At 41.4% G+C, this 27,985-nt stretch overlaps 1 protein-coding gene and 1 long non-coding RNA gene across 14 annotated transcripts in view; one reads left to right on the top strand and one right to left on the bottom strand.

Moving 5' to 3' along the window:
* ATP9B (ATPase phospholipid transporting 9B (putative)) overlaps positions 1–27,985 on the top strand; it is a 308,184-nt gene that overhangs the window by 154,428 nt on the left and 125,771 nt on the right. For all 13 annotated transcript variants that reach the window (XM_031003705.3, XM_031003706.3, XM_063699327.1 and 10 more), the window contains one exon: positions 25,371–25,531. In XM_031003705.3, coding sequence (XP_030859565.1) covers positions 25,371–25,531 — 161 coding nt within the window. The remainder of the gene's footprint in view (positions 1–25,370; positions 25,532–27,985) is intronic.
* On the bottom strand, positions 25,564–26,985 carry LOC109024013 (uncharacterized). The gene is made up of 3 exons (XR_002003493.2): positions 26,831–26,985; positions 26,349–26,548; positions 25,564–25,796 (listed from the first exon to the last, which is right to left on the bottom strand). It is a non-coding gene; the product is annotated as an uncharacterized lncRNA (long non-coding RNA).

A 27,985-nucleotide genomic window follows, 5' to 3' on the forward strand; every position in this document is an offset into this window, starting at 1 on the left:
GTATTTTTTGTTTTTACTTCCACAAACAGATGTTCCAGACTCATCTTGTACTTTCTTTGCTCCAGCCCTGGGCTTGGCTCTGGGTTCCTTTTAGCAAAAAATGCTGTTTAGAAGTCAGGTTCTGGGAGCTGGGCTTGCTCATGTGTATTGCCATACGCTGTTTCCAAATCCCTGCAGTGAACAGAGTTAGGCCGTGTGTGTGTGTGAATGCATGGATGGGTGGATGGATTGATGACTGAATGGATGGGTTGGGTGGGTGGGTGAATAGGTGTGGGTGGGTGGGTGGGTGGGTGAGTGGGTGAATTGGATGGATGGGTGGGTGGGTGAGTGGGTAAATGAGTAGGTAAGTATATAGGTGGATGGGTAGATGGATGGGTGGTGGATGGGTGGATGGATGATGAGTCCAGGGGTTTCTTCTAGTTTTTTGTTTCCACATTGTAACTCCTTCCCTGACAGTGAGAAACTAATTTACCATTACACTGAATATGTTTACTGATTTGAGCAACCCCTTGCCTTACCAGCCTGTGGCCCTCTTTACATCCCTCAGCATCTCACCTCCCCCCTGACTGTTCTCCTTCCTCACTGCACGTGGGCTCCAGCCCAGCACTTGTTTCTGTTCCTTCCCGGGAGTTTCTAACTGTTCTCCTTCCTCAGTGCACGTGGGCTCCAGCCCAGCACTTGGGTCTGTGCCTTTTCAGGAAGTTTTATCTGCTCTGCCCAGGCATGTGTGTGCACTGTGTTGAGAAAGCAGGACAGCAACACATTGAAGCGCCCATTCTCTAGTTTTTAAAAATGGTTTCCTTTCATGAGGGTTAAAAATCTCATATTTGTTCACTTTGTATACATTAGCCAAAGCTCATAGTATGATAAGACAAAAACATTAGGCATTTGATAAATGCTGATTAACTGAACACATGAATTCATCATTGAGTGAATCAATGCAGGACATATTAGAGCTACTTAAATCTTTAGCCCCAAAAATAGCCTTTTAGATGAGTATGGAATAGTATTTGGCTTTAATTGATTTAAGAGAAATTATCATCAGAATATCTCAAATTCTCCACTAGTGATAAATTTTGCTTGATGAGCAGAATTTTTGCACATCTGTTGTACCAGACTCCTCTGCCCGTAGAACAGACTGAATTCACTGTGAGAGAGCCTTTATCTTTCCATAGAAAATACTGGATAAATACAGGGGCTGACACAACATTCTTTACATGGACTTCCATCTCCTCAAACTCCGCTAGTACCAAACTCCTATTACTGTGAAGCCAAGGGAAGAAATCACTGAAGGATGCATTGCCTTCCTTTCTGAATCTGTTATTCAGTAAACAAAATAATCCCTGTTTAAGGTGATTGCCTGTTGCATCTGTCATTGGTTGGGGATTAGAAATAAACACAGTCTTTAAAGAGATTATAATCAGAAGTGGGAAGTCATAGATACATTTGTCTTCTGTCTCTTTCCCTATATTTTGCACATAGTAAATAATAAATAATGATTTACTTAAGATGTGACTTGCTGTTCTGGTATGAGAGATACTATTTTTGGTTTTTAAAAATTAATTTTTCTAAATTAAGTAACCTCAAAGTTAATGAACAGATTTAAGAAGCTGGCCGGGCATGGTTCGCCTGTAATCCCACCACTTTGGGAAGTCGTGGCAGGCAGATCACTTGAGGCAAGAAGTTTGAGACCAGCGTGGGCAACATGGCGAAACCCTGTCTCTACTAAAAATAAAAAAAAATTAGGTGGGCGTGGTAGGGCACACCTGTGGTACAAACTACCTGGGAGGCTCAGGTGGGAGGATCATTTGATCTTCAACCAGGAGGTTGAGGCTGCAGTGAGCTGAGATTGTGCCACTACACTCCAGCCTGGGCGACAGTATAAGACCCTGTCTCAATACAAACAAACAAAAAAAGGTAGCAGCTCAGGCTACAGTTCACACTTATGACTTCTAAGTTATATAACCAGATTTCTGTTAATGTTACTGTTGGTGCTGATGTGAAATATAATGCTTTTTTTAGTACAATACTGTTGATAACTCACACTAGCATGTTATGTAGAATTATGTAATTACTAAAACTGCACCATGGGCACTCTCCCACCCCAACAAAAAGCAAATCAAATATAACAGTACCACATAAGGTTCATTAACCTGTGGAAATGAGCAGCTTGTGTATGATACAATTTAGGGAGGGATCTGTTTTGGTTGAATATTCAGTCATTCAGGCAACAGTTTTCTTAAGTTAAAGTCAATAATTTGTTTTGTTATTACAATTACAAAAATTGTTTCATAGCCTTAAGACAGAGACATGGTCTGAAACACACAGTATAGAGAGCAGAATTTTCATAATAGATCAATTTAATATGTTTTTAATTCCAAACAATATAAAGAAAAATGACTGCTTCTGAGGCTTAATTTCCATCTCACATGAGGCGTCTCCCCCGTCCTTTGGAGAGAGGCAGACGATGGTGTGTTTGCAGAGGCGCAGGCGCTCTGCTGTCTTCACAGACACGTCAGGTTACTGCTGCGTGTTTCTAGATGCAAGAAGAAAACCAGATTGCCAAGTTTCCTTGCATACTTTAATCAGTCATCATTTCTCTTTCAAGTTACATTCTTAAACCTTAGCTTTCTGGATAAAAAATCATAACAATTTTAAAGATAATTTATGGGTGCTAATAAGCTGAAACAAAATTAAATGGATTCTTTAACATTTTAAAGTATCTATGTTACTTGTATTTGCATAATTTCATTTAATATACACTTTGAATCATTTTAAGGGTGTTTGACATGCTAGGTTGTAACTACATGTCCTGTTTTTGTCTTAAAACTGAGTTTAGTGCATTAAAAAAAAAAGGAACTCAATATCTGAATCTACTTTTTATAAAATGAAATTTATAGATATGTCAGGAAAGATCTTTGTGTAAGTGCTAAGACTGAATAAAGTGTAGTTTAATTATTTTCCCCCTTAAAATGATACAAGTAGTTCAGAGAATATAAAAATATATAAATTTACTATTAACACCATAATATTAGTTTTCAATAATAAAATGGAAGTTTCCTTGGCTGGAAGTCCTAGCCACAGCAGTCAGACAAGAGAAAGAAATAAAGCACATCCAGATTGGTAAAGAGGAAGTCACACTGTCACTGTTTGCTGATGACATGATCGTATGCCTAGAAAACACTAAAGACTCATCCAAAAAGCTCCTAGAACTAGTGAATGAATTCAGCAAAGTTTCAGGATACAAAATTAATGTATACAAATCAGTAGCCCTGCTATATACCAAACAGTGACCAAGCTGAGAATCAAATCACAAACTCAACCCCTTTTATAAAAGCTGCAAATAAATAAATAAATAATACTTAGGAATGTAGTTAACCAAGGAGGTGAAAGTCCTCTACAAGGAAAACTACAAAATACTGCTGAAAGAAATCATAGATGACACAGACAAATGGAAACACATCCCATGCTCATGGATGGGTAGAATCAATATTAAAATGACCATACTGCCAAAAGTAATCTACAAATTCAATACAATTCTCCTCAGAATACCACCATTATTCTTCACAGAACTAGAAAAAAAAAATCCTAAAATTCATATGGAACCAAAAAAGAGCTCGCATAGCCATAGCAAGACTAAGCAAAAAGGACAAATTGCATGGTACTGGTATAAAAACAGGCATATAGACCAATGGAACAGAATAGAGAACCCAGAAATAAAGCCAAATACTTATAGTCAACTGATATACAACAACGCAAACAAAAACATAAAGCGGGTAAAGGACACCCTATTCAACAAATGGTGATGGGTTAATTGGCAAGCCACATGTAGAAGCCTCATCTCTCACTTCATACAAAAATCAACTCAAGATGGATCGAAGACTTAAGTCTAAGACCTGAAACCATACAAATTCTAGAAGATAACATTGGAAAATCTCTTCTAGACATTGGCTTAGGCAAAGACTTCGTTCGTGACCAAGAACCCAAAAGCAAACGCAACAAAGACAGATAGATAGACGCGACATAAACTAAAAAGCTTCTGCACAGCAAAAGAAATAATCAGCAGAGAAAACAGACAACCCACAGAGTGGAAGAAAATCTTCACAACCTATACATCTGACAAAGGACTAATATTCAGAATCTACAAGGAACACAAGTCATCAAGAAAAAAAAACAAACAGTCCCATGAAAAAGTGGGCTAAGGACATGAATGGACAATTCTCAAAAGAAGGTATATAAATGGCCAACAAATATATGAAAAAATGTTCAAGATCACGAATTATCAGGGAAATGCAAATCAAAACCACAGTGCAATACCATCTTACTCCTGCAAGAATGGCCATAATCAAAAAATAGTAGATTCTGGTGTGGATGTGGTGAACAAGGAACACTTCTACACCGCTGGTGGGAATGTAAACTAGTACAACCACTATGGAAACAGTGTGGAGATTCCTTAAAGAACTAAAAGTAGAAGTACCATTTGATCTAGCAGTCCCACTACTGGGTATCTACCCAGAGGCAAAGAAGTCATTGTGCAAAAAAGACACTTGCACACACGTTTATAGCAACACAATTCACAATTGCAAAAATATAAAACCAGCTCAAATGCCCATCAATCAACGAGTAGATAAAGAAAATGTGGTGTTTATGTGTGTGTGTGTGTGTGTGTGTGTGTGTATATATATACACTGGAATACTGGAATGGAATACTGCTCAGCCATAAGAAGGAGCAAAATAATGGCATTTAAAACAACTTGGATGGAATTGGAGACCATTATTCTAAGTGAAGTAACTCAAGAATAGAAAAGCAAACATCGTATGTTCTCATAAGTGGGAGCTAAGCTATGAATATGCAAAGGCATAAGAATAACACAATGGACTTTGGGGACTTGGGGGAAAGGGTGGGAGGTGGGCGAGGGATAAAAGACTACACATTGGATACAGTGTACACTACTCTGGTGATGACCCTCTGTAAAGAGGGTCATTGCTCAGGGGAAAAGACCTTACCAGGTCTGCCCCGCCTGGGGGAAGGAATTCTTTGACTCCAACCCCCTCTAGTCTTCCTGTCTCAGCTAATGGCATGGGATATCATGGGGAGAGCTGAGAAACACTTGTGAAGGGTAGAGTGCAGGGGCACAGACCCATTAAAAAACTGAGATTTAATCATAAGATTGTAGCATGCTCCTCCTTCCCCACACCTTGTCTGCACACCAGCAGGGCTCAGTGTGATAAACATGAGTTCTCTGTGAAAGAGCAGCAAGGTGTAGAATCTCTGAGGAAAGCCCAAAGTCAGGGGCATAGGCAAAACCAAGGACATGAGAGGAATTGGCAGCCCCTAACACCTACAGCTGCAGCAGACATTGAACACAGACCAGCTCCTGGCAAGATGAACATAAAGCCCCACACTAAAGGCTTGTTTACTTCAGCTCCTATTATCTCATACATCATGTCCAGCTTTCAACAGACATTCCAAGATATGCTAAAAGGTGGGAAATAAACAGTCTGAAGAAACAAAGCAAGCATCATAGCCAGACTCAGGTATGACGCAGATTTTGGAATGACCAGATAGGGAATCTAAAAGAACTGTGATGCACATGTTAAGGGCTGGAATAGAAGAAGTAGACAACTCACGAAAACGGAGAGATAACTGTAATCAGAGATGGAAACCCAAAGAATCAAAAGGCAATGCGAGAAACCAAAATGATGGTAACAGAAATGAAGAATGTCCTTGAAGGGCTTATTTGTAGACAGATGTGGCCAAGGAGCGAATCAGTGAGCCCAAAGACAGGCTAGTGAAAAGTTCCCAAACTAATAAGCAAGAAGAGTCAAAATGGAAAAATAAAAAGAACAAAACATCCAGAACTGTGGGACAATTTCAGAAGATAAAAATATGTGGCCGGGCACGGTGGCTCACGCCTATAATCTCAGCACTTTGGGAGTTCAAGGTGGGCAGATTGCTTGAGCCCACAAGATCAAGACCAGCCTGGGCAACGTGATGAAACCCCATCTCTACTAAAAATACAAAAATTAGCCAGGTGAAGTGGTGCACACCTGTAATCCCAGCTACTCTGGAGGCTGAAGCAGGAGAATCACTTGAACCCGGAAGGCAGAGCTTTCAGTGAGCCGAGATCATGCCACTGCACTCCACCTGGGCAACAGAGGTGTTGTCTCAAGAAAAAAAAAAAAAAAAGATACAAATATGTGTAATGGGGATACCTGGAGGAGAAGAAAGAATAGAGCAGAGTAATTTGAAGTAATAAGTCTGAGATCTTTCCAAGACGCTAGACCACAAATCCATGAAGCTCAGAGGACACCAAGCTGGTTAAATGCCGTAAAATGTACACCCTGGTGTATAATATTCAAACTACAAAAACACTGAAGGCAAAGAGAGAATCTTGAAAAGAGCCAGAGAAAATAAAAGCATTGGCCTGGGAAAGGCACACACATGACACTTCCTGTCACAGTGAATTACCCAGACCCCACACATGAGGCCACCCTCACGAGAGGTGGGGCTTAGGTGTGTCGTTACAGATGTTGATGAACAGGAGGAATAGGGTACAAGGAAATATAGTTGACCCATGAGCAGCAGAGGGGTTAGAAGCGCTGACCCCTGTGCAGTCAACAATCCACGCATAAGTTTTGACTCTCCCCAAATTTAACTACTAATCACCTACTGTTGACTGGAAGCCTTACCAGTAACACAGACCGTCAATTCACCTACATTTTGTATGTAAAATATATTATATACTGTATTCTTACAATAAAGTGAACTACAGAAAAGAATGCTATTAAAATCATAAGAGGGAAAAGTTATATTCACGCTTCGTTCAGTGGACGTGATCATCATAAAGGTCTTCATCCTCATCGTCTTCCAACTGAGTAGCCTGAGGAGGAGGAGGAAGAAGGATTGGTCTTGCTCCCTCCGTGGACTCTTGCAGTTCAAACCCTTGTTGTTCAAGGGTCAACTACAGGTAAGTGCTGGTGAAAACAAGAGTGGATACATCAATCTTGGAACAGGGTTAGAGGAAGAGTGGGAGGGAGCGAGTAGGGAAGGTTCTGATTAGACTGGGGGAATATAGAGTATAGAGGGCAGTTTATTTAGACGAGGCTAGAGGCCTTCAGAATCCAGAAATAAAAGGTAAACATGGGTTTTTTTAACTTTATGAAAGGAAAAACTTCTGGATTTAACACATTCAAATAATTTAGAAATTTAGAATGTGAAATTCCTCTCACCGTTGACCTTTTTCCCATTCCAAGTTCCATGAGCAGTGAGGTGTGTGTCAGCGTGTGCTCTGCAGTGAGGTGTGTGTCAGCGTGTGCTCCTGCACACACATTTACACCCGTGCAGGTGCAGCCACACCTTTTCTTTGTATTCATCTGTCATGTTGAAGGTAGATCTCTGCCTTTGCTCCACAAGACTTCTTCCTGCGTGTTCTGCAGGGACATCCACGGCCAGCTCCGCCACTACAGGGCATGCTTGCTGTGGGCGTGCTGCTGTGGGCGTGCTTGCTGTGGGTGTGCTGCTGTGGGCCTCCTTGCTGTGGGCGTGCTGCTGTGGGTGTGCTACTGTGGGCCTGCTTGCTGTGGGTGTGCTGCTGTGGGCGTGCTTGCTGTGGGTGTGCTGCTGTGGGTGTGCTGCTGTAAGCGTGCTTGCTGTGGGCTTGCTGCTGTGGCTGCGGTTTCGACCATGGGTTTGTGTGGCTTAGGAATATAATCAACGGACGGTATTTGGTTTATTGTCATGTTCAGCTCTATGTATAAGATTTCCTTGGTTCAGCTTTTATAAAAATGTTTGTATTATAAGCTTATTGCATATTATTTATTTATTTTTTGAGATGGAGTCTCACTCTGTCACCCAGGCTGGAGTTCAGTGGCGCAGTCTAGGCTCACTGCAACCTCCGCCTCCTGGGTTCAAGCAATTCTCCTGTCTCAGCCTCCCGAGTAGCTGGGACTACAGGTGCCCATGACTATGCCTGGCTAATTTTTATATTTTTAAGAGAGATGGGGTTTCACCATATTGGTCGGGCTGGTCTCGAACTCCTAACCTCAGATGATCTGCCCACCTCAGCTTCCCAAAGTGCTGGGTTGGATTACAGGTGTGAGCCACTGTGCCCGGCCTTATTGTATATAACTTCATCAGTCTCTCATTTTCTGAAGTTTCAGAAATGTTCTTTATTTTGTAGCTTATAAGACATTAAGTCCAGTTTTACTCCAATTTAATTGTCTTGTAAAATAACCTTCCTCCACATATCATATTACTAACACTTTCTATCTTAAGCCATAGAGCAATATAAACTAGACTCCCATTCAGCTGTGAAGCTTTTGGTCAGTATTTGAATTTTGCGTAATAACAATTATAATACTTGTTTTCTGTGACACTTTTTGGTTTTTGTTTTTTATATTATTGACGGTCAGTATTTGAATTTTGCGTAATAACAATTATAATGTTTTCTGTGACACTTTTTGGTTTTTGTTTTTTATATTATTGACAACAGTGATGAACAAAAGTGCACACGTTTTAAAACTTGTACTGCTCAGTTAAACATCATAAAATGAGCACCCACTCATGGTGCGTCACACTGGGAATTCTCCCAGCTCCCGGGAGTGTCCCTTCCTCACCAAGGTGACCACCATCTTATCTAGTGGAGTAGAATTCTCCCAGCTCCCGGGAGTGTCCCTTCCTCACCAAGGTGACCACCGTCTTATCTAGTGAAGTAGAATTCTCTCAGCTCCCGGGAGTGTCCCTTCCTCACCAAGGTGACCACCATCTTATCTAGTGGAGTAGAATTCTCCCAGCTCCCAGGAGTGTCCCTTCCTCACCAAGGTAACCACCGTCTTCTTATCTAGTGTGTAGTCATAGGCATATGTGAAGTTTCCCATCGTTGTGTGTCACAGCACATGTTTATATCGTCTTCTGTTATATGAGGAAGCCATAATTGTATGCAGCCATGGATTTCTACATCTTTGATCTCTGGGTTCTTTGGGCTTTTTGCTGTTAGGAATTCCTCTGCTCTGAATGGTGTATACAGATCTCTTGGTGCAGTCTGCATGCCTCCTGTAAGGTGTGTACCGAGGGAGTGGTATTCCTGGGTCGTATAGCGTGTCTGTATTCATTTCACATAATTCCAGTCTTCTAAAATTGTTGTACTGGTTTTTACTCTTCCCAGCCAAGCAAGAGAACTCAAGTTTCTCTATAATCTTGTCCACACTTGTAGTGTCTATCTTATGTTACTTTAATTTTAGCATTCTAGTGAGTATGTAGTGATATCTCATTGGGTTTTTAGTTTTCATTTTCTGGATGAATTATGAGGTTTGTTCATGTGTTTATCGGCATGGGTGTCTGGACGTCTTGGTTTGGGAATTTCCTATAAAAGTCATAGCTCATTTTCCCATTGGATTGTTAGTCTTTCTTGCTGTTTTATAGGAGCTCTTTGTATATCCGGGTTATTTTCTCCCACTCTGCTGCTTGCCTTCTCACTTTGTTCATAGTGTTTTGATGAGTAGCAACTCTCAGTTGTAACATTGTTTATCAACCTTTTTTTTTATGGTTTAAGAACTATTTCTCCACTGTAGGTCACGAAGATACTCTCTCATATTGTCTTCTGAAGTTTTATTGTTTCCTTTCTGTTACATTTCTAAACATCTAGAATTGGTTTTTGTGTATAAGAAGAAGTAGCGACCCAGCTTTCTGTTTTTCCCCATGTGGATTTCCAGTTGACCCAGAAGTGATTGTTGAAAGGCTGCCCCTTCCCCACTGTGTGCACAGTCTGTGCACGAGTCAGTGTCCACTCCTGCCCCTTCCCCCTTACCCACTGTGTACACAGTCTGTGCACAAGTCAGTGTCCATGCCTGCTCCTTCCCCACTGTGTGCATAGTCTGTGCATGAGTCAGTGTCCACGCACAGTGGGTGCACATCTGGGCCCTTTCCTGTGATTGGTCTGCTGATCCCTTTCTTTGCTAATAATTTTTAATTGCTGTAGGGAGTTAGGGATTGCATTTAAATGTCTATAGATCTTCAGAGATAATTAATTTTTATAATATTAAGACTTTTAGTCAACGAATATTGTGTATCCCTTTATTTTTCAATAATGTCTTACGATTTTTCTCTGTAGAGGTTGGTATACCTTTTGTTGGATTTATTTCTAAGTATTTGACTTTTTTTTTTTTTGGGGGGGGGGGGAAGACAAGGTCTTACTGTGTCACCTGGGCTGGATTTCAGTGGCATGATCACTGCTCACTGCAGCCTCAACCTTCTGGGCCAAAGCCATCCTCACACCTCCGCTTCCTGAGTAACTGGGAGGGACTACAGGCACATGCCATCATGCCTGGCTAATTTTTTATTTTTTTGTAGAGACTGGGCCTCCTGTATTCCCTAGGCTGGTCTCAGAGTCCTGGCCTCAAGTGATCCTCCAGCCATGGCTTCTCAAAGTATTGGAATTACAGGTGTGAGCCACTGTGCCTGGCTTTGACATTTTTTGATGCTATTTCAATTATTATCTTTTAGAAAATTTTATATTCTGTTTGCTGCTATTTAAAAATAAAAAAATTTTTTGGTGATGTTTTTTATTTTTAAAAGTAGGAAAGCATTTTATTTCCAAATTGATTGCCTACAATAAAAATGTTTAGTTCATATACTCTGCATTTTAATTACAGATCCTAATCAGATGTTGAGTACTATCATGTTGAAATTTACCATGACTGGATAACTGATCCTTTTTTTTTTTTTTTTTTTTGAATGAGAACATTGGCAACTAATTCCACAATAATCTCGTGACTGCTGTTGTCCGAATGCTGCTGTCATCTCAAGGCTGTGGGGAGGTCAGTTCCGGGGCTTATGTGAGGTGGTGATTGTGGGCATCACGTCTCCGGTGCAGGCCAGGAACACATCAGGAGCATGTGCAGGGCCCCTGCCTGGGAGCAGCGTGGGCTGCTGCTGTTCCGGCCGGGCTGTAGCAGGACTCTGAGGACCAGGTTGCTTCTCCCTTTCTGTGCCCCCTCCGTGTACTCCCTGGTCTTGGGAGGGTGATGGCTCTTAAGGTGGTCATCGCGATTCAGACCCTACTCCAGCCCCGTTCTGCTCTCTCCTCAATTCGCCATGGTGGGCCCCGCTGTCTCGGCAGCTGTGGACACAGCCTGTGGCGCCCCGGCCTGTCCTGGGCCCTGGATTTCACGCTTCCTGTCTCTACCCTAACTCAAGCTATGGACAGGCAGTGAGTATGATTTTCCTCCTCCTCCTGCTGTTGGGGTGGTGATCATGGAGGAACCGCTAATAGATTTCCAAAGAGGGAAATATCTGCAGTGGCCACATGGGCAGTGACGCGGACGCAATGAAGCGGACGCAGTGACGCAGATGCACTGCTCAGATTTCAGAGTAAGTGGGAGAATCAGAAAGAACCAAGTCAGGTCAAAGGAGAAATAGGTATATTTTTATCACGTCAGTAAGAACGAGAAGACGGTCACAACTGGCACTGAAATTAGCAGTTACTGTTTCTCTGCTTCATGCCTCAGGTAGGCAGGCTCAAGGAGAGCCTCCAGCCACTGAGCCCCAACCCCCAGTCATCAAAACAACGGGGTCAACTGGGAAGGAAGGACGGCGTCTCAGGCAGAGAACAGATGTGCCCAGATCCAAGGTGGGATGGTGTGAAAGAGCTGCAGAAAGCATGCAGGAAGGTGTCTGGGGTGAGACAGGGCCTGGCCCTGGTGGACTGTGGACTGTGGACCACCGCGTGTGCCCCTTCAGCCCTCTTATTTCCACCGCTCCACAATTCATGACAAGTGCTGCATCTTGAAACTAAAACAGAGAGGTTGGGAATTTACAACAAACCAAATTAAATGATGGTGTTTCTTGCAGACACTGAGCCCACCCATGGAGGTACACAAACCATCCTCATAAAACCAAGCCCGAGAGTGGGTTGTGGTATGAGCACCGCCAGCCAAGTCTGCTGTGGCAGGGACAGGGACGTAGGATGATGGTGTCACAGCACTTAAAATTGTCTTCAGAGGATGATTTCCTTCAACCTGGAGTCATTGTGCCGCCATTGTCTAGCATTGTGCCATGCTGCTTGTAAAAAGAAATGGAAGCAAAATCAGCTTCCCTGCATGCATCATTGTGCAAGAGGTAGCTGAGGACCAGGGCTTATTTCAGGCACTTGACTGCAGTTTCTTTTATCATGTAAATTTTTTTCATGTAAGTTACATGATAGTCCTTTAGGAGGAATGTGTTTTCTCACCTTGCCGTTTTCTCGAGAGCATTGTTTTGTGAGGGCGGTTGATCATGAGTTAATTATTACACTGAGGCATTACTGAAGAGGCATCTGAACGTAGCTGGGAGAGTGTGGTTCCTGAGGGCTAAGCATTCCCAAAGGATGAGCGGAGAGGCTTGCTCTGCCTGCGTCCCCATCAGCGGTGACCAGCAGATCACCACACCTCAGGGGCCCCACACCCGCTGTCTCTTCCTAGAGCTCCAGTCCCAAGCCTGCCTGCGCTCTCTGGAACCCTCCAGAGTGTTCTCAGCGCAGCCCACTTTGGTAGCACAGGAGGAGAGCCCTCCAGCTAGAAAGCTCCAGTAGAAGCCGGCGAAGTGAGGTGAGGGCACTGTCCTCAGTGACTTTGCTGGACTCAATATTCCCCTCTGTTAAGGGCCTACTGCCTTGGTAGGTCATTTGGATTACAACATTAAATTATTTCATGTAGTCTCTCCTCCTTTTCTCAAAGGGCAGTAATTGATACCAGTTGAGCAGGAAGTTTTATCACATCCAAATGAAAATGGTAGAAGAAAAATATTTTAATATAGAAAATTCAGCCTGTTTTATTTCATGAGCTTTACCACATCCAACTAAAAATAGTAAAAGAGAAACATTTTGATAAAGAAAATTCAACCTGTTTTTATTTCATGAGCCTAATGGAAGTTTGAGTAGTTAATGGAAAGTTCTGGCCGGACACAGAGGCTCACGCCTGTAATACCAGCACTTTGGGAGGCTGAGGCAGGCGGATCACCTGAGGGCAGGAGTTCGAGACCAGTCTGACCAACATGGACAAACCCCGTCTCTACTAAAAATACAAAATTAGCTGGGCGTGTTGGTGCATGCCTGTAATCCCAGCTACTCCGGAGGCTGAGGCAGGAGAATTGCTTGAACCTGCGAGGTGGAGGTTGCGGTGAAGCCGAGATCGTGCCATTTTACTCCAACCTGGGCAACAAGAGCAAAACTCCGCCTCAAAAAACAACAGAAAAAGAAGGTTCAACCAGAGACATCCAATTATGAGAATGAAAATAATGTCACTTCTAAAGCATACTAGTGGGCCCTGGGAACCTTGGCATTTGGCAGTGTCGGGCCAAGGATGCAGAACTGAAGTTGGGGACGGGGAGCTGCTCGGTCTCCAAGCTGCCATGAGCTGTGTGCTCTTGACCAAACACCTAACCTCCTTAGAAGTGGAATAGACATAGTAAGACCTGGCAGAGTTAGGAAGGCTGAATAACAGACATTACACAGCAGCACTTGTTAATTGTAAAGGGCTATTGGGTTGTAAGCTGCTTGTGGTCATGAGGGTGGAAAAATGAATCACTTATAATTTGTTAATAAATTTAAACCAAAACTTAAGCTGTTGTATGTATTAGTTATTAGTGTGGAGTTAGTCTCATCAAGGTAAATCAGTTATGCATTGATTTTTTTGGTTGTCTCAAGCATTTTGACTGCGTTTTTTTCTCTGTGTAGAACATGGACAGATGGGTTTGTCCCGTGTGAGAATTCCACAGCCTTTCCATTCTCTCGCTGCCCCTCCTCTGTTCTGGCCTCGCTGCCTAGGGTGATGCTTAACGTTTGAGCAGGAAGTCTTGACAGACGACGCTGAGATTTTCAAGCTTTTCTTAGATCCCCGCAGTGTGAGGACCCACAGCTTCTCTGTCGTCTGTCTTGAGAGATGTCGCTCTTTCTCTGTGGTTCTTCTGGCCTCCGTCGTCAGCCAGGGTGCTGATCAGGTTCCATACAGAGTCTCACTTAGAAAGTGGCTGTTTCTAGCTCTAACTACAAGCAGCATTCATCCAAAGTTAGAACCTGTTGACTGTATTTTGCCACAAGACAATTCACTAATTACTAGAATTTTAGCTCCTTGAGTTTAGGGCAACCTTTTCGTCATTATGCAGCATGCCTGGTTTTAACAGCTAATATGTGTAATTACATTTAGAATAAGTGCACTCTAAGTGCTTTAACGGTATTCTGATATTAGTGTTGTGACCTAGCAGTTGTCTTCTGCTGGCTGAATAATTAGTTTGTTTCTAAGAGCTTTAGAGTTTGATAGTCGCCAAACACAAGGGCTTTCTTGTGGAAGGTTGATGGCTCCCAGTGACCCTTCGCTGCCATCTGGCACAGATTCAAGGGCTGCTGTCATCTGCTGCTAATTGCTGTCACCTGCACTTTGGAGTCCCTCAGCACTGGGATGCTGCTGTCTTTAGAGCGGGCCCCTCCTTGGGCCCACCTGTGTGTGCAGGAGAGGGAGCACCGCCGTAGGCCTGTGGTTTCATGCAGGAGCATTTTCAGCCAGTTTTTATTTTAATGCCTGAGGTATGGAAAATGGTGACCATTTTGTGAGGGTTATTAATTCGCTAAATCCAAGCGTTTTGTCTGTTTTATGATTTGTTTTAATGGTTCTCATTCTTAGTAGCCTATTTAGGCTGGCAAGATTGTTTCCACAACATTTTACAGAAGACTTCTTTAATCCTCTTTCGTAAACTGATAAGCCATAGTCAGGGCACTAGCCTATAGCACAATATTATATTAATGTATTTTACTTGTAATTTAGAGAACAAGAAGAATATCCTGATTTGAAGTCTAAACTGTCCCCCGTGGCACTGCACAGCTGATAACCGCAAACGAGAAAGATGTGTATATCAAATAGTTTACAAAATGAAGCCAGCTGTGTTTCCCTACATACTGTGGCTTCCTGACATGCATCATTAAACCTTATTAGCTACTTCCTTTTACAAAGATTCTTGTAGTCTTGAACATTGCATATTAACATTTTCTGCCCCTCCAACTGGAAATTATTTGCTTTATTGTAGAGTGTCAACTTGCTCTAGTTTCTGATGCGTTCTAATTGGTACTTTGGAGTATAATCATTGTGTGATACCACGCCATGCATTTCTTTATTTGGAAATTAATACAGACCTTTTCACTTTATCTGTCAATCTGAGCAACTTTTCACACAATTCTCAACTCTTGGGATTGCTTACAAGCCATTAAGTATGAAATGGCTCATAAAGTGTCTCTGAAGACATAAAGTAACACAAAAATTTTAGATGGTTTAAAATAATGTTGCATTTTGCCAAGATACCAGTAATAAACCTCTTAGACAGTTTTAATAATAAAAGGGTGATTATGCAAGATGAAAAGTTTATTTAACCATATTACCTTTATCATTTAAAATTCTCAGCAAATCTGCCAAAGTTCATTTTCCTTACAAAAGAATACAAATCCTAACAACCATGGATTTTTGAAAACGATGTAATTCAAAGTTAGCTATTAGACTGCTATAACTATCCTTCATTCTTCTTTCTCTTTCTTTGCTATTCTATGTCTGCAATTCTGCTATTCTGCCTTAAAAATTAAAACGTTTACCTATTATTAGCTTCTGGTTAATAGCTAGTTAAGCAGATGTGTGGGCGGAACAGAAAATGTACAGAACCTAGTGACTTTGTTCACGATGATAGTAATTCTGAGGTGTTTCAGACATTGGTCAGCATTTTATGTATCCTCATGTTTTTAATATAATTATAAATAGGTGAATATGCATTTAATTGCAAGGGGAATGAAATAGAATACTGATTGTAGTTCTGATCAGCAAATATTTTAGTCATACGTCTTGTCAAGACAGCTAATGGCTCTTGATTTAAAAATAGTGTTGAGTAGTTTTACGAAGTGGTAGGTGCCAGATATCTGGAGAATGGGATGGAGATCTTCCAGTGGCTCATAAATCCCCACATATTTACACAATAAGCCAAGAAACACAGAAGGAGAGAGTGACATGTTACTTGACAGTGACAGCCTTGTGTCCTTGACTAGGTCCTGTAACATCTCTTCTGTGCTGATTCTGATACACCTGTATGTAGGTTATCAAGGTGGTGGAAACATGCTGAAGTCAGCTGGACCACAGTTGAGCACTTAAGCATTGAGGAATTTTCCTGATCATTGTCATTTTGTGGTGGTTTCTAAGATACTGTTAGAAGAACAATTAGCAACTTCAAATGCTATGTTTAGTGTTTCAAGTAGCCTTAATGAAACCAGACTTTCTGGAATCTATTACATAAAAATATTTTTCACTGATACTGTTAGTAAATTCCCTTGCAGAAACCATTAAATATGTTATACTTGTTGGCATGCCAAAGCAAGAATTCGGATGCCAACATGTTGAAATTAATTACTGAAGAAATTTCTCACTTTACTGTAGAAACTAATCTGTATCATTACCTCTTAATAAAGATAATCTAGGTTGGAAATTAAAGTTTTAATTATAAAATTAGTGATCTTGTTTACTAATAATCATTTAACCATTCTCTTTTCTAAAATTTTATAAGAGAAATAAGCAGGTGGAAAGTAGTCTCCCCCCCCCCCCCCCCCCGCCCCCTCTATTCTCCACAGTTTCTTTAAAAACACAGTTTTCATGGCCATGTTCCAGGCAGGCTCCATGGAAGGAGGGCTAGGCTGGTGCCTGTCTGCTAGGCCACCCCCCTGCCCTCCTGTGCACCTACATTTGCAAGGACTCACTTTGCTTGTGGAAAGGAATGATCCCATCTATTTTTCTCTTCTGAATCCCAGCCTTTTCCCACCATCTGTGGCCCAACATTTCCAAGGTACTTACTGGAATGATTTCTTCAATATCTCACATTCTGAACACTAGAAACGCATCAACTAATTTTTTTTTAAGCTCCTTGAAAAGAGTTCAAAGCTCTTTGAAGGAAAGACAGACCTTGTGCTTGGGAATTTCGGAATACTGTGACATTGGAAGCCCTGACCACATATTTAGTAATTTTCTTCATGAGTTTTTAATAGAATCTGATGACATTTTAGTACTACACAAGATTTTTTGTTCAGCAACATATTTTGTAAATTATACTGTAATGAATATTTAAAAGTATATTTTAAGAGTGTTTCTACCCCACCCTGAGATATTTAAAATAAAGACTTGCTACATTCAGGGTAAAATAAAAAGGCAGATACCTCCCAGAAGAAAGATTTGTAAGGAGCATAGTCTCTTCAGTGTGTACTATTAGAAACAGACTGAGAAAATGAAAGGAGATGCGTGCTCTGTATTTTAAATCATTTTAAAGAAAGCCATGGTCTTCCCTTTCTTACCATGTCTCTTAAAGTTTTATGACTCCTAGTAAGAGACTTTCTTTTACAATATCAGTACCACTTAGAGTTATTATTAGAATAGAATCTATTTTTTATATGCTTTGGGGCAAGAAGTATTTGAGTGTGTGCCTTGTAAAGAAGCATGAAGCAGTCAGAACTCCTGGGCTCCTGGGGACCCTGAGGTCCAGTGACCTCCCACCCCCCACTGGCAGGATCTGCTCTTCTTGGAGTTCCCGCAGAGCTTGCTGGCTTGTTTGTAAAATACAATGAGAGCTTTATAACCCCCCTAAAGTCCTGGGTATTGTGTTTTTAGATAGTAAGGGTTAGAGAATAGGTTCATGCTCTTTGTAAAATATTTGTTAAAATAAATATAAAATTACCCAAATAAACTGCGTATTAGACTGAAAACCAAATGCCACTTCTATGAATGATGTTGCATGTTGAGGTTTCTGGTGTTAGTGGGTAGCTTACGTTATTGAAGGAATTATTTTAAATTGGTGGCTGGTCTTGGCAAACCCATTTAAAATTGATGCCTTCTTACATTAAGACAAAAAAAACAGTAAATATATTCAGGATCTTGAAATCATTAAGGAAGCTGTTGTTACAATGTTATCAACTTAGTTTTTAGCTCTGAATCTTCGAAAAGCCTTAGGAGGGCACCACCCTACTGACTGAGGAGGGCACCACCCTGACTGTGCAGAGAGCACCACCCTACTGACTGCGGAGGGCACCACCCTACTGACTGTGCGGAGGGCACCGCCCTATTGACTTGAGGAGGGCACCGCCCTACTGTCTGTGCGGAGGGCACCGCCCTATTGACTGAGGAGGGCACCGCCCTACTGACTGTGCGGAGGGCACCGCCCTATTGACTGAGGAGGGCACCACCCTACTGACTGTGCGGAGGGCACCGCCCTATTGACTGAGGAGGGCACCACCCTACTGACTGTGGGGAGGGCACCGCCCTACTGACTGAGGAGGGCACCACCCTGCTGACTGTGCGGAGGGCACCGCCTTACTGACTGAGGAGGGCACTGCCGTACTGATTGAGGAGGGCACCGCCCTACTGACTGTGCACAGCATTTCCGAGGTCCTGCCTTGAAATTAGGGCATCTTATGAGATGCCAGATTTTTATTCAGGGCCCCCTTCCTACCCCCCATAATCCGGGATGTTCAAGTATGTAGATTCTGGCCAGCATTCTGCGTGACAAAACATAAATTTAGGGTAACGCTTTTTGTCAGAAATAAATAAATGAGTGAGTGTATGTGATGTGCTGGACTGGTTGGGTTAGAAATGGACGGCGCTTTCGGGAGAGCGGGCCTGCAGGGATCAGGACGCGCGCCGGCCTCGCGCTCCCCCTGCTGGCCGCGCCCAGCACTCCCCGCGCTCCCTGGCTTCCCCTCCCAGCCGCCTATGGGAGGTGTGAGTACGACTCTGAGACAGATGACTCTGAGACAGACGTGAGCACCGCAGCGGTGATCGGCAGTGTAGTGTTGGAATGAGAGTGACTCCTACACTTCAGCCTCCTCCTCCTCCTGACTTTCAGTTAAATAATGTGGTGATTGTAAAATCAGATTAGGAATGATGTACATTAGAAAATGTATAGGCTTATCTTAATATTCAGTGCTGGATTTTTAACGTAATTTCTGTACGTAGAGCAAAAATTAAATTTCCAGATAGTTTCTGGATCATTTTGCATGTTATCACATGCTTATTTTTGTTTTAAATATGGCTTTGATGTATCACAAGTTGAGAACATTTGAAAGAATTTATAATACTAAAAATAAAAGTTTTACCTTCCAGCCACTGTGTTGCTTTGCATGTGCTGACTTTTCATGTATTGATTTACTTTGCGAAGGTTCTAATATATCAGTAAAGGCTGTCACACACTAACAGATGGAATCCAGTTGTCCTGTATGAACGTAGACAGTCAGCATGAGTTTTGTAAGGGCAAGCATGAGATGTGTATATGTGTATACATGTGTTCAGAGATGATGCTACTTTCTGACATTATGGACAATTATAAAAAATTCTCGTGAGTGGATACGTGTCCTAGGAAATGCTAGAGCCAGTATCGAAATTTCTCAAGCGATCTAGGAGTCCAGCCGTTTGAGAAGATAACCTCATTCTGCACTCATGAAGCCCCCTTCAAACTTAGCAGGTAATATGCTTGCAAATTTTAGTAATAATTTTATCCTTAAAAACATGTTTATATAGGTCGGCAGACAGAGTGACAATCAATATGCATTGTCTGTAACATCAAAAGTTGGGTAGCTCCAGTTTGTGTAAACTAGGTGTGAGGGTTTACTTTGAACTCCCTTGTCTCTTAATTACGTGTCATATGTTGGTTTCAAAAGTGGTTTTTCTTCCCTGTTTAGTAGCTGATTCTTGCATTAATACTTTTCTTATTTATACAAAAAATATAGTACTTTTTTATGTTAATGTTCAAGGGAAAACATTCTATATAATAACTATATAGCAAGCAAGGGAAAAAGCTTAAATTCTGAGTATAGAATAGGCAAAATGTTAAATTTCTTGGTAGGCAAACATGTAGGTTATGAAATAATTCTTTCAGAATAGACTTTAAATTGTCTATTGTATAAATACAGGTTTTGATTTTTAAGAACTAAGGTGATAAATTGTAACATTAAGAATTGTTGTGCTGATACTTATTTAGGGAATTCTTAAAGCACAGATTATTGAGCCAACAGACTATAATGGCCAAAAGAAACCCTTCTTATTTCGCAGATCACTGAGGCGATAAACAATAATGGCTCAGCCACATCTATAGTGTGCGGTCAGCCTGCATGTACTACACACACTTAAGGCTTAGTAGTTCATATCCAAAAAAGAATAATAAACTTCAGAAGGAAAAAGACTATGTAGCATCACTTTTTAAAAACTAATACTTTTAATTTAAACTTCGTAATGGAAAAAGTTGCTGCTCTAAAATTTAGTACTTGGATTTAGTGCATGAGTTTCATTTATTTGAAATGCAGAAACACAAATGAAGGTCTGAAAATTACTTATTTTTTTCTTGTCTCTTAAGATTCTACTAGCAGTGGAAAATATAGGGCTTATTTGTTTCAAAGATACTTAAAAGAATATGCTTTTTATAGGAATTTCAGTTAGGTTAATGCATAGCCCTATATCAATTTTGTAGTCAGGGTCCAAATTCGAAATGAAGAACTGATCCACAAATAGTTGAGCTGATGAAAGACAAGCAGTGTTAACAGTTGTGTTTTTCCGTACGTAGTCAGCCATGTACAAAGCTGTTCTTCTCTGCCGGTGCAGAGTAGCATGAATGAATTAGGTGTCAGAGTCGAGGCTTTTCAAATTGTCCTATATTCACAGGGAAACTACAGGACAAACTAAAATAATTTAGTTTTCTGCAAGAGTTTAAATTGGCTATTTGAAGTTTTGTATTTTACTATTCTAAACTACTTCTTTGTAAGGGGTAAGTACGCGTGAGTTTTAAAAGATGGGTGAGAGTGTTTGGATGCCGACATCCTGTTCACCCGGGGTGACATCATCAGCAGTAAGTGTTGCACAGGCACTTTGTTGAATCATGGATAGGGCCTGAGACTTTACAGCATTCGACGTCTGCTCCAATTTGCCGTGTACATTGATTGCTTAGGAACTTAGTAGTATGATGTGAGTTTTAATTTTGAGATGGTTTGAAGTGTTGCTGTGTCATGGAGATAAGGTCTGATTCTCACTCGTCCGAGCATTCATTTAAAAAAAAAAAAAAGCCTGATCTTTTCTTGATTAAGCAGGAGAATACCGTATTTACCCTTTATTGTTGGTATAAACCATTATTTTACTGAGAACCATTAGCTATTTAAAACTTGGTACATAAATTAAAGAGGAGCTAAATGGATTTGTGATCGTTGCCATTAGTAGCATTTTAGATTATACAGGCAATTATTGTGTTCATTATCCTAGAACAGCCCCTTTGCAGAATCATTGTGGTTGTCTTAGACATTATGCACAAATTTTCCCTTGGAGATTAAAATTTGCAGTAGCGTATTTAATTTTGTTATCGCAGTTGTTTCAAATAAAACAAATATTATGACAAGTAGATGAAAATTTGCTTTACTAATATAGGAGATGACAATGAATATTGAAAATAACTTCTGAGTGTATTTACATTACCTTTTCTTAAATAGTCGTGATTACTTCAAGTGATTAATATATTTTATGGGTGAAAAGTTTACAGTCATGGCAAAAGTTATCTGGTCTGTCCAGGTATTTAAGACATTTTTTAAAGAAGGAAGAGATCCACATCAAAACTAAAGTTACCACCTTCTTTATAGAATCTGTAACTTTATAAGTTAACTGGTTTTTATTTTAAATAGCTTATAAGAGTTCAGATTGTATTTTAGATCAGTTGAAGAAAAGCATGTTTCAGAGAAATTGAATATTAAAAATTATTAATTGAAGTGGATTAAAAAAATGCAAGTGTTGAAATGTGTCTTTTCTTCTGTTTTAGAATTGAAAAAATAAAATAAAAGCAACCTACGGGCTTTACACTATATGCTGTAGTTTGGTTACAAGTTATATTCCAGGAACAACAGTCATAGTTCAGAAAATGCCACCTGCAAGGCACAGCCCATCCTTGAAAAGTTATATTTTATTCCACTAAATGTTTTATTGCTCTTAAGTTTAAAGGGGTTGGGAGAAGACAACATATACTTGGCTTCAAAGTGATTACATTCACTAGTCAAGCATCTGACCACATCTGTCTTCATCAATGAGAAAGGTAATAATGCTTTGATGATCTGCATATCGGTGTGCAGTGGGCGGCTTTGAATGTTTCCATCCAATACGTGGCATTTTTTGAAAGGAAACTTTGTATTCATTTCTGAGTGTTTTTGTCCTGGCTTTTACAGTTCCTCACTGCTATGTTGCAGGGGAAAGTGTGAGGTGGTGGTTATGCATTTTGCAAGACAGTGATTCTTTATTTTATTACAAAAAAAGACCAACTCTGGAAGGCCAGATTAAATCATTCCTTTCACTTTTTAATGGGATTTGGATGAATAGAGTAAAATATGCACTTTGCATTCATTGATAGCATCTTTAGGTTGAGGTAATTGAGTCTTTTTTCCCTGACTGAATGAATAATGACTTCATCTGATCCTCAGTGAGGCCTGAAACTTAGACCGCCTTTGTCACAGCAAAAGGATCTGGGCTTTGAAACATGCTCTACTTCCCTGGCTTAATTTTTCTTCATTTTAATCCAAAAACCTATTTTTCTCAATAATTCAAGCATAAACTATGTAGTAGTTGAAGTAGCGGAAATTGCACGATATTTGTCCTGGTTGTGCTGCTTTTTAAATAGAGCTGATAAATCAGCCGCTGTGGTCTTCAGCTGCCCCATTCTCAAGGGAAGGCAGAGCCCATACCCGCAGCAGCGTTGGGAACTTCAGAACTGGTTGAGTACCGCTCCCTTTCCAACCATTTGTGATCTGGGGGAGCAGCGCTGTTACTGGTCCTGTGGCTGACCCAGAGAAGAGAAAGCCCCATGCTGGAGCTCCAAGATGTTGCTGTGGAAGTTTTACTTGGCTAGAAGGGGATCTGCTGCTGTGAATTAGAGGGCAGTGTGCTTTCTTGGGAGAATATAGAGCTGGGAATGTGCAGTCTTTGAAGAGTTTCTGTTGAAAATGAGCTGCTGTCTGTGTTGCTGTATTGCAACATGGAGAAGAGTTTTTGTGGCAGACCAAGTGTCTCATTAATTGTTACATTAGAATCCAGTCGCTATTTCATATAAAACTGACACTTTGTGTTTGAAGTGTCCTCAGGAGTCTTACACAGTGAAGTGGCCAAGTGAGCCCTGTGGCAGTGTGCGCAGGACAGAGCACAGGAGGGGCCGCCCCACCCCGCTGAATGCGGCATCCCGTCTGTGTTGGTCATGGAACCCACACTCGGCACACAAGTCCCATGGCTTTGGGGTCCTTGTCATCGCTACTGTTGTGAAAGGCCATGAAGTATTTATTAACCGATGGTAGTGCTGTCGGCCACAGGAAGTGATTTAAAACAAGCCTGGTTAGAAAAGAAAACTTACTATTTTATGATTCTGTTTTATAACATAGATCACTGGTGTTCATCTTATTTCTCCTACTAGATTAGCTGTTTCTTGTAGGTAAAATCTTATAGTTAGCTCATTTTCATAACCTTAGAGTTTAGCACAAAATGTAGTAGACATTTAAATTTATTTGTTTAATTAGTTGAGTTTTCTTCGCAGCTGCACTTAATGGACTTTCTGACAAAGTTTTATTTTTGCTTGATAATTGCAGGTTCTGATGCTCTCATGAGAGTTTGTGGAAAATATTAATCAAAACCAGATATAAACTAAATATATGAGTTGTGGGAAAAGGCTAGCTTTCTATTGGGCAAAGTTGCAGATTTTTCAAAAGGCACTACAAAATAAACCAAGTTATTTATTAGCTCAGTAATTCTCAAACTTTATTGTTTTTAATCAGGTTTTTTGCAGTCATGTTTTCTTCGTGTACTCCTTTTCAAAAGTTGTTCCAGATTCAGGAGAAATTGAGATGGCAGATAGGTAACTAACCTGATAGAATTTAGTCTTCCGTTAATGTCACATAGATCAGAAATAAGTAGGTAAGTTAAGTACATGCTGTTCCCTGACCTAGTGATGCCAAAGGCATTGGCCTCTCACCCTGGCACCTCTGCCCTGTGGGTACCACCACTTACAGATGAGGAAAACGAGGTTTAACAAAGAGTTTAAGGGTGTTCCTCAAGTCACACATTTAGTAGACAGAGGAAGTGGATTCCAATCCAAGTGTGTAATAAGAGCAGTAGCAGCACACATGGGGGGCGTACTGCCCAGTAGGAACCGTGGCCACTGTGCCATGCGCTCCCTCTTCGCATCCCCTGGGGGCTGTAAGGAAAACATCCCAGAATCCCTATTTTACAGATAAGAAAACCAAAGCCCAGCTTGCCCAAGGTTATGCTGCTAAGTAGCAGGGTCAGCATCTAAATTAGCCTAAATCCAGAGTCCCGAGGAATCCTAGTTGCTGTGCTGTGTCACTTCTCCCACCCTTCCTGCAGCGCCGAGTTCCCTCTCATCCCCCAGCCCTACTCGCTGGACTGCCTTGTGGTCTTTCAGGGCTGAAAGCAAGCAAGGAGAAACAGTCCATAGCGATTGCTAGTTCTCAAAATTGAAGCTACATGCTTCAAAAGAGCTGTATTCTCTTGTGCAGTGAGAGCTGCTTGGGTTGCTAGTTCTGTTTCCAAGATCCTATACAGAATGCAGCCAAAAAACTGAACTGATGCTTATTGACATAATTTGCCCTCACAGTTTGCTCAGCTGGTAAACGATCCATAGAATGGACTTGCGTGTAGCGTGCCTTACTGGGAGAACACACAATGTAGGATCTGTGCAAATTAAAAAGGTTTTATTTTAAGCTAGCTAACTATTGCTTTTTTTTTTTTTTTTTTGCTGTAAAACAAGTTCTTTCAGAGAGACTGCTGGTAGATCGGAAAGACATACATACTGTCCTGTTCTTGGGAACTCTCCATCTTGAGTAGAATCCTCATGGGGGAGGTGCAGAGGCACCCACACGGATAACAGAGGCATGGTCATGGCGTAGCACGTGCAAGGAAGACCCGCCCGCGCCCTCAGAAGTCTCTGTTCCCGGGCTGGGCCCTCAGAACTCTGTGTTCCCGCGCTGCGCGCCGAGCAAGCTTCCAGTGCCCTTCTCTAGGCTTGCGTTTCACTTTGCCTGAGCCGGTGACCAGCGTGCCACCCTCCAGAGGCCGTGTCTGAGTTCACTGCGGCTGTGTGCTCTGGCCCGTGTTTTGTCAGTAGACCCTTTCTGGAAATGCTCTGGGGATCATGATTCATTTCTAGAAATTCTGCCTGAATTTTCATATTTCATTATAATAAAGGCTAATACCAAAAAATTTTAAAGTTTTTTTTTATGTCATCACTACCATGCGTTCTGATTTATAATATTAGGGACATTGTGGTTAGCTTGTTCATGTATTATGTGTTTTTCTTTTAGGTTGGTTTGTTGGACCTTGAACTCAATCGGCTGACGAAAGCGCTATTTTTGGCTTTAGTTGCTCTTTCCATTGTTATGGTAACCTTACAAGGATTTGTGGGTCCATGGTACCGCAGTCTTTTTCGGTTCCTTCTCCTCTTTTCTTACATCATTCCCATAAGGTAAGTTTAAAAATGAAAATAAAACAGATGTCTGGTTTCATTGAGTATGATTTTATTGAAATTTATCTTTCTCAGTATGAAAGAAATTACCCAAACAAAGCTAGAGAAGTAGGAGCCAGAAGTTCTGAAGAATCTTGAGGAATTCTTCCGTGGAGATGTTGTTGGGGGAGACGTCATCAGTGCCGGTAGAATGATCTAGAGGTGCCATACTTTCCTGATAGTCAATGTGTTGGTGGTGTCTTCTTCAACAATCAGAAGATATTTCCTGATGAAACATAAACCAGAATTTCACAAAATTAGTTTTGTTTTTTGCTGATAGACTTTTAAATGTCCAGTGCCCTTTGATCTGTGTGGAATCACTGGCATTTTAAAGTTCTATTTAATATATCTAATACCTGTCAAGTTAGATAAAATATTAAGGCTGTGTTTTAGTAGGGACTATCATTTCAGAATGTTAACCTATATTATAACTACAGATTGGAATATAAATAGTTCATATTAGATGCCTATTTAATGTAAAGACTAATATTTTACCATATAAACATAAATCCATTTTAAACTATTTTCTAAAATATTTTAAGAAAGATATTCTTAATATATATGATCTAAAATTTTCATAGGAATGAGCAACTGAAACCTAATGATGGATAAAGTATGAATCTAGAATATCTACTTTTTGTAACAGAGAATGGACTAAAACGGTATAGAATGCTTAGGCTCAAGGATATAGCCACTTTGAAGAGAAAGATATCTCCATTTCTAAACCAGCTTTCTCCAAAATTTGCTCTAAAAGGTGATGTCTCTTCCATTTACTTACGTCATAAAGTCAGAGCTATAATCTGTTCTTGGGATGTGTACACACTGCACTGCCCTCACAGGCAGTCACCAGGAATGAATCCAGTTGCTCTCACCCAGTCTGTTCGAGAGGTAGGAAATCAGCCTCCTTTCTGCCCGTCACAGCACAGATTCCTGTGGATGCTCCCTTCCATGGTGTTGCTGGTTCACGGGTGGCCAGGCCTGTGCAGAGAGCATGCAGCAAATAGCAACTTCTCATTGCGGCTGTGTAACTTGCTGCTGACATAGACTTTCTGCACTCCATAAAGCTGATTGCAGAGATGGCTGTTCCAGCCTGGCTTGTGGATTAAACCTAATAAGGCCCAGCTTCCCCCCTCTCCTCTCCCACCACACTGCAGCTATCCCCATGTGCCAGCTGCTTCCCACCCTAGCTGTGTCCTCTGCTTCAGTGCTCCTCTACCTCATCATTCCATGGCTGGGCTTGTCTTGTCACTCGGCTCTTACCGTAAATACCTTTCCTCAGAGAGGCTGCGTTTGTCTGCTCAGCACAGACCAAGAAACAGCCAGCCACTTGCTATCATAGCAGCCTATTGAATTCTGTGTAGATCTCTATGACATTCATCTTGTTTGTTGCCTGTTTCTCTCTTCTCACTAAGCCCTGTGAGAATAGAGGCCTTGTGTGTCCCGTTTGTTGTCGTGTCCTAGTTAGGACCTAGAACGGAGCACGCTTGGGATGTGGTAGGGCCTCTGTAAGTATTTGTTGAATGGACCCATTACAAAGGCCCCATCCTGCTCAGAGGACCCAAGCACAGATTGTCACAGTTCTTGTGCCGGCATGTATTGAGTGCCACAGGTGGACTCTGGAGACACAATCTTTGTCCTCAAAATACCCCCCGCCCACTGGCTAAGTGGCAATAAACAAAGTATAACCAGAAAGTAACCTGCCTTTTTTATCTGACTGTCATGCCAGAATTTACTTCTTCAGATGTGATGGTCCTTCAGGTAGTTCTCATTTGTTGTTCAGCCTAAGTACTCACTTTGATCCCAGGCCCTTCACACGTTGCATCTTCTCTCCACCAGCTTCCTCCATTTGATGCCACCCACTCCCCAAGAGTCTCCTTTGTCTCCATACACATGAATGAGCCCTAATCTCCATTTTTGTATTGTCCAGTGTCGTGTGAGAAGATAGGTTGGCCATCAAGTGAAGGAGGAAATAAGACATTTCTCCTGCTTTTCTTAGTTTCTGCCAGCTGGAATGCCTGTCTCAGGCAAAGCAGGCTGCAGTGACTGACTCAGATGGAGGAGCTGCTTCTGCTCCTGGAGCTGCAGTGAGCCCCTCCTGACACTGCAGCCTTGCTCACTCAAAGACCTTCTGACGAATGGGAGTCGAGTCTCTGGTTCTCAGTAGCTCCACGTAAGGCACATAGAGGGGCACATATGCATGTTTGTGCCAGCTTGAAAACCTGTCTCAAGGGTGGCATATTTTTCTCCTATGGAGCAAATGTATTCCAACTCCCAAAATATGTTGATAGACACTTCTGAGATACCGCCTTTTGGGTTATATTAGGTTATGCATTCATTTTTATCAGAGCTTCGTGACACAGAACGTGTTTGGGATTCTTCTCCTGCAAGTTGCTTCCAGAGCCTCATAGTATGTTG

The sequence above is a fragment of the Gorilla gorilla genome, chromosome 17 (genome assembly GCF_029281585.2).
Source record: "Gorilla gorilla gorilla isolate KB3781 chromosome 17, NHGRI_mGorGor1-v2.1_pri, whole genome shotgun sequence".
Lineage (NCBI taxonomy): Eukaryota > Metazoa > Chordata > Mammalia > Primates > Hominidae > Gorilla > Gorilla gorilla.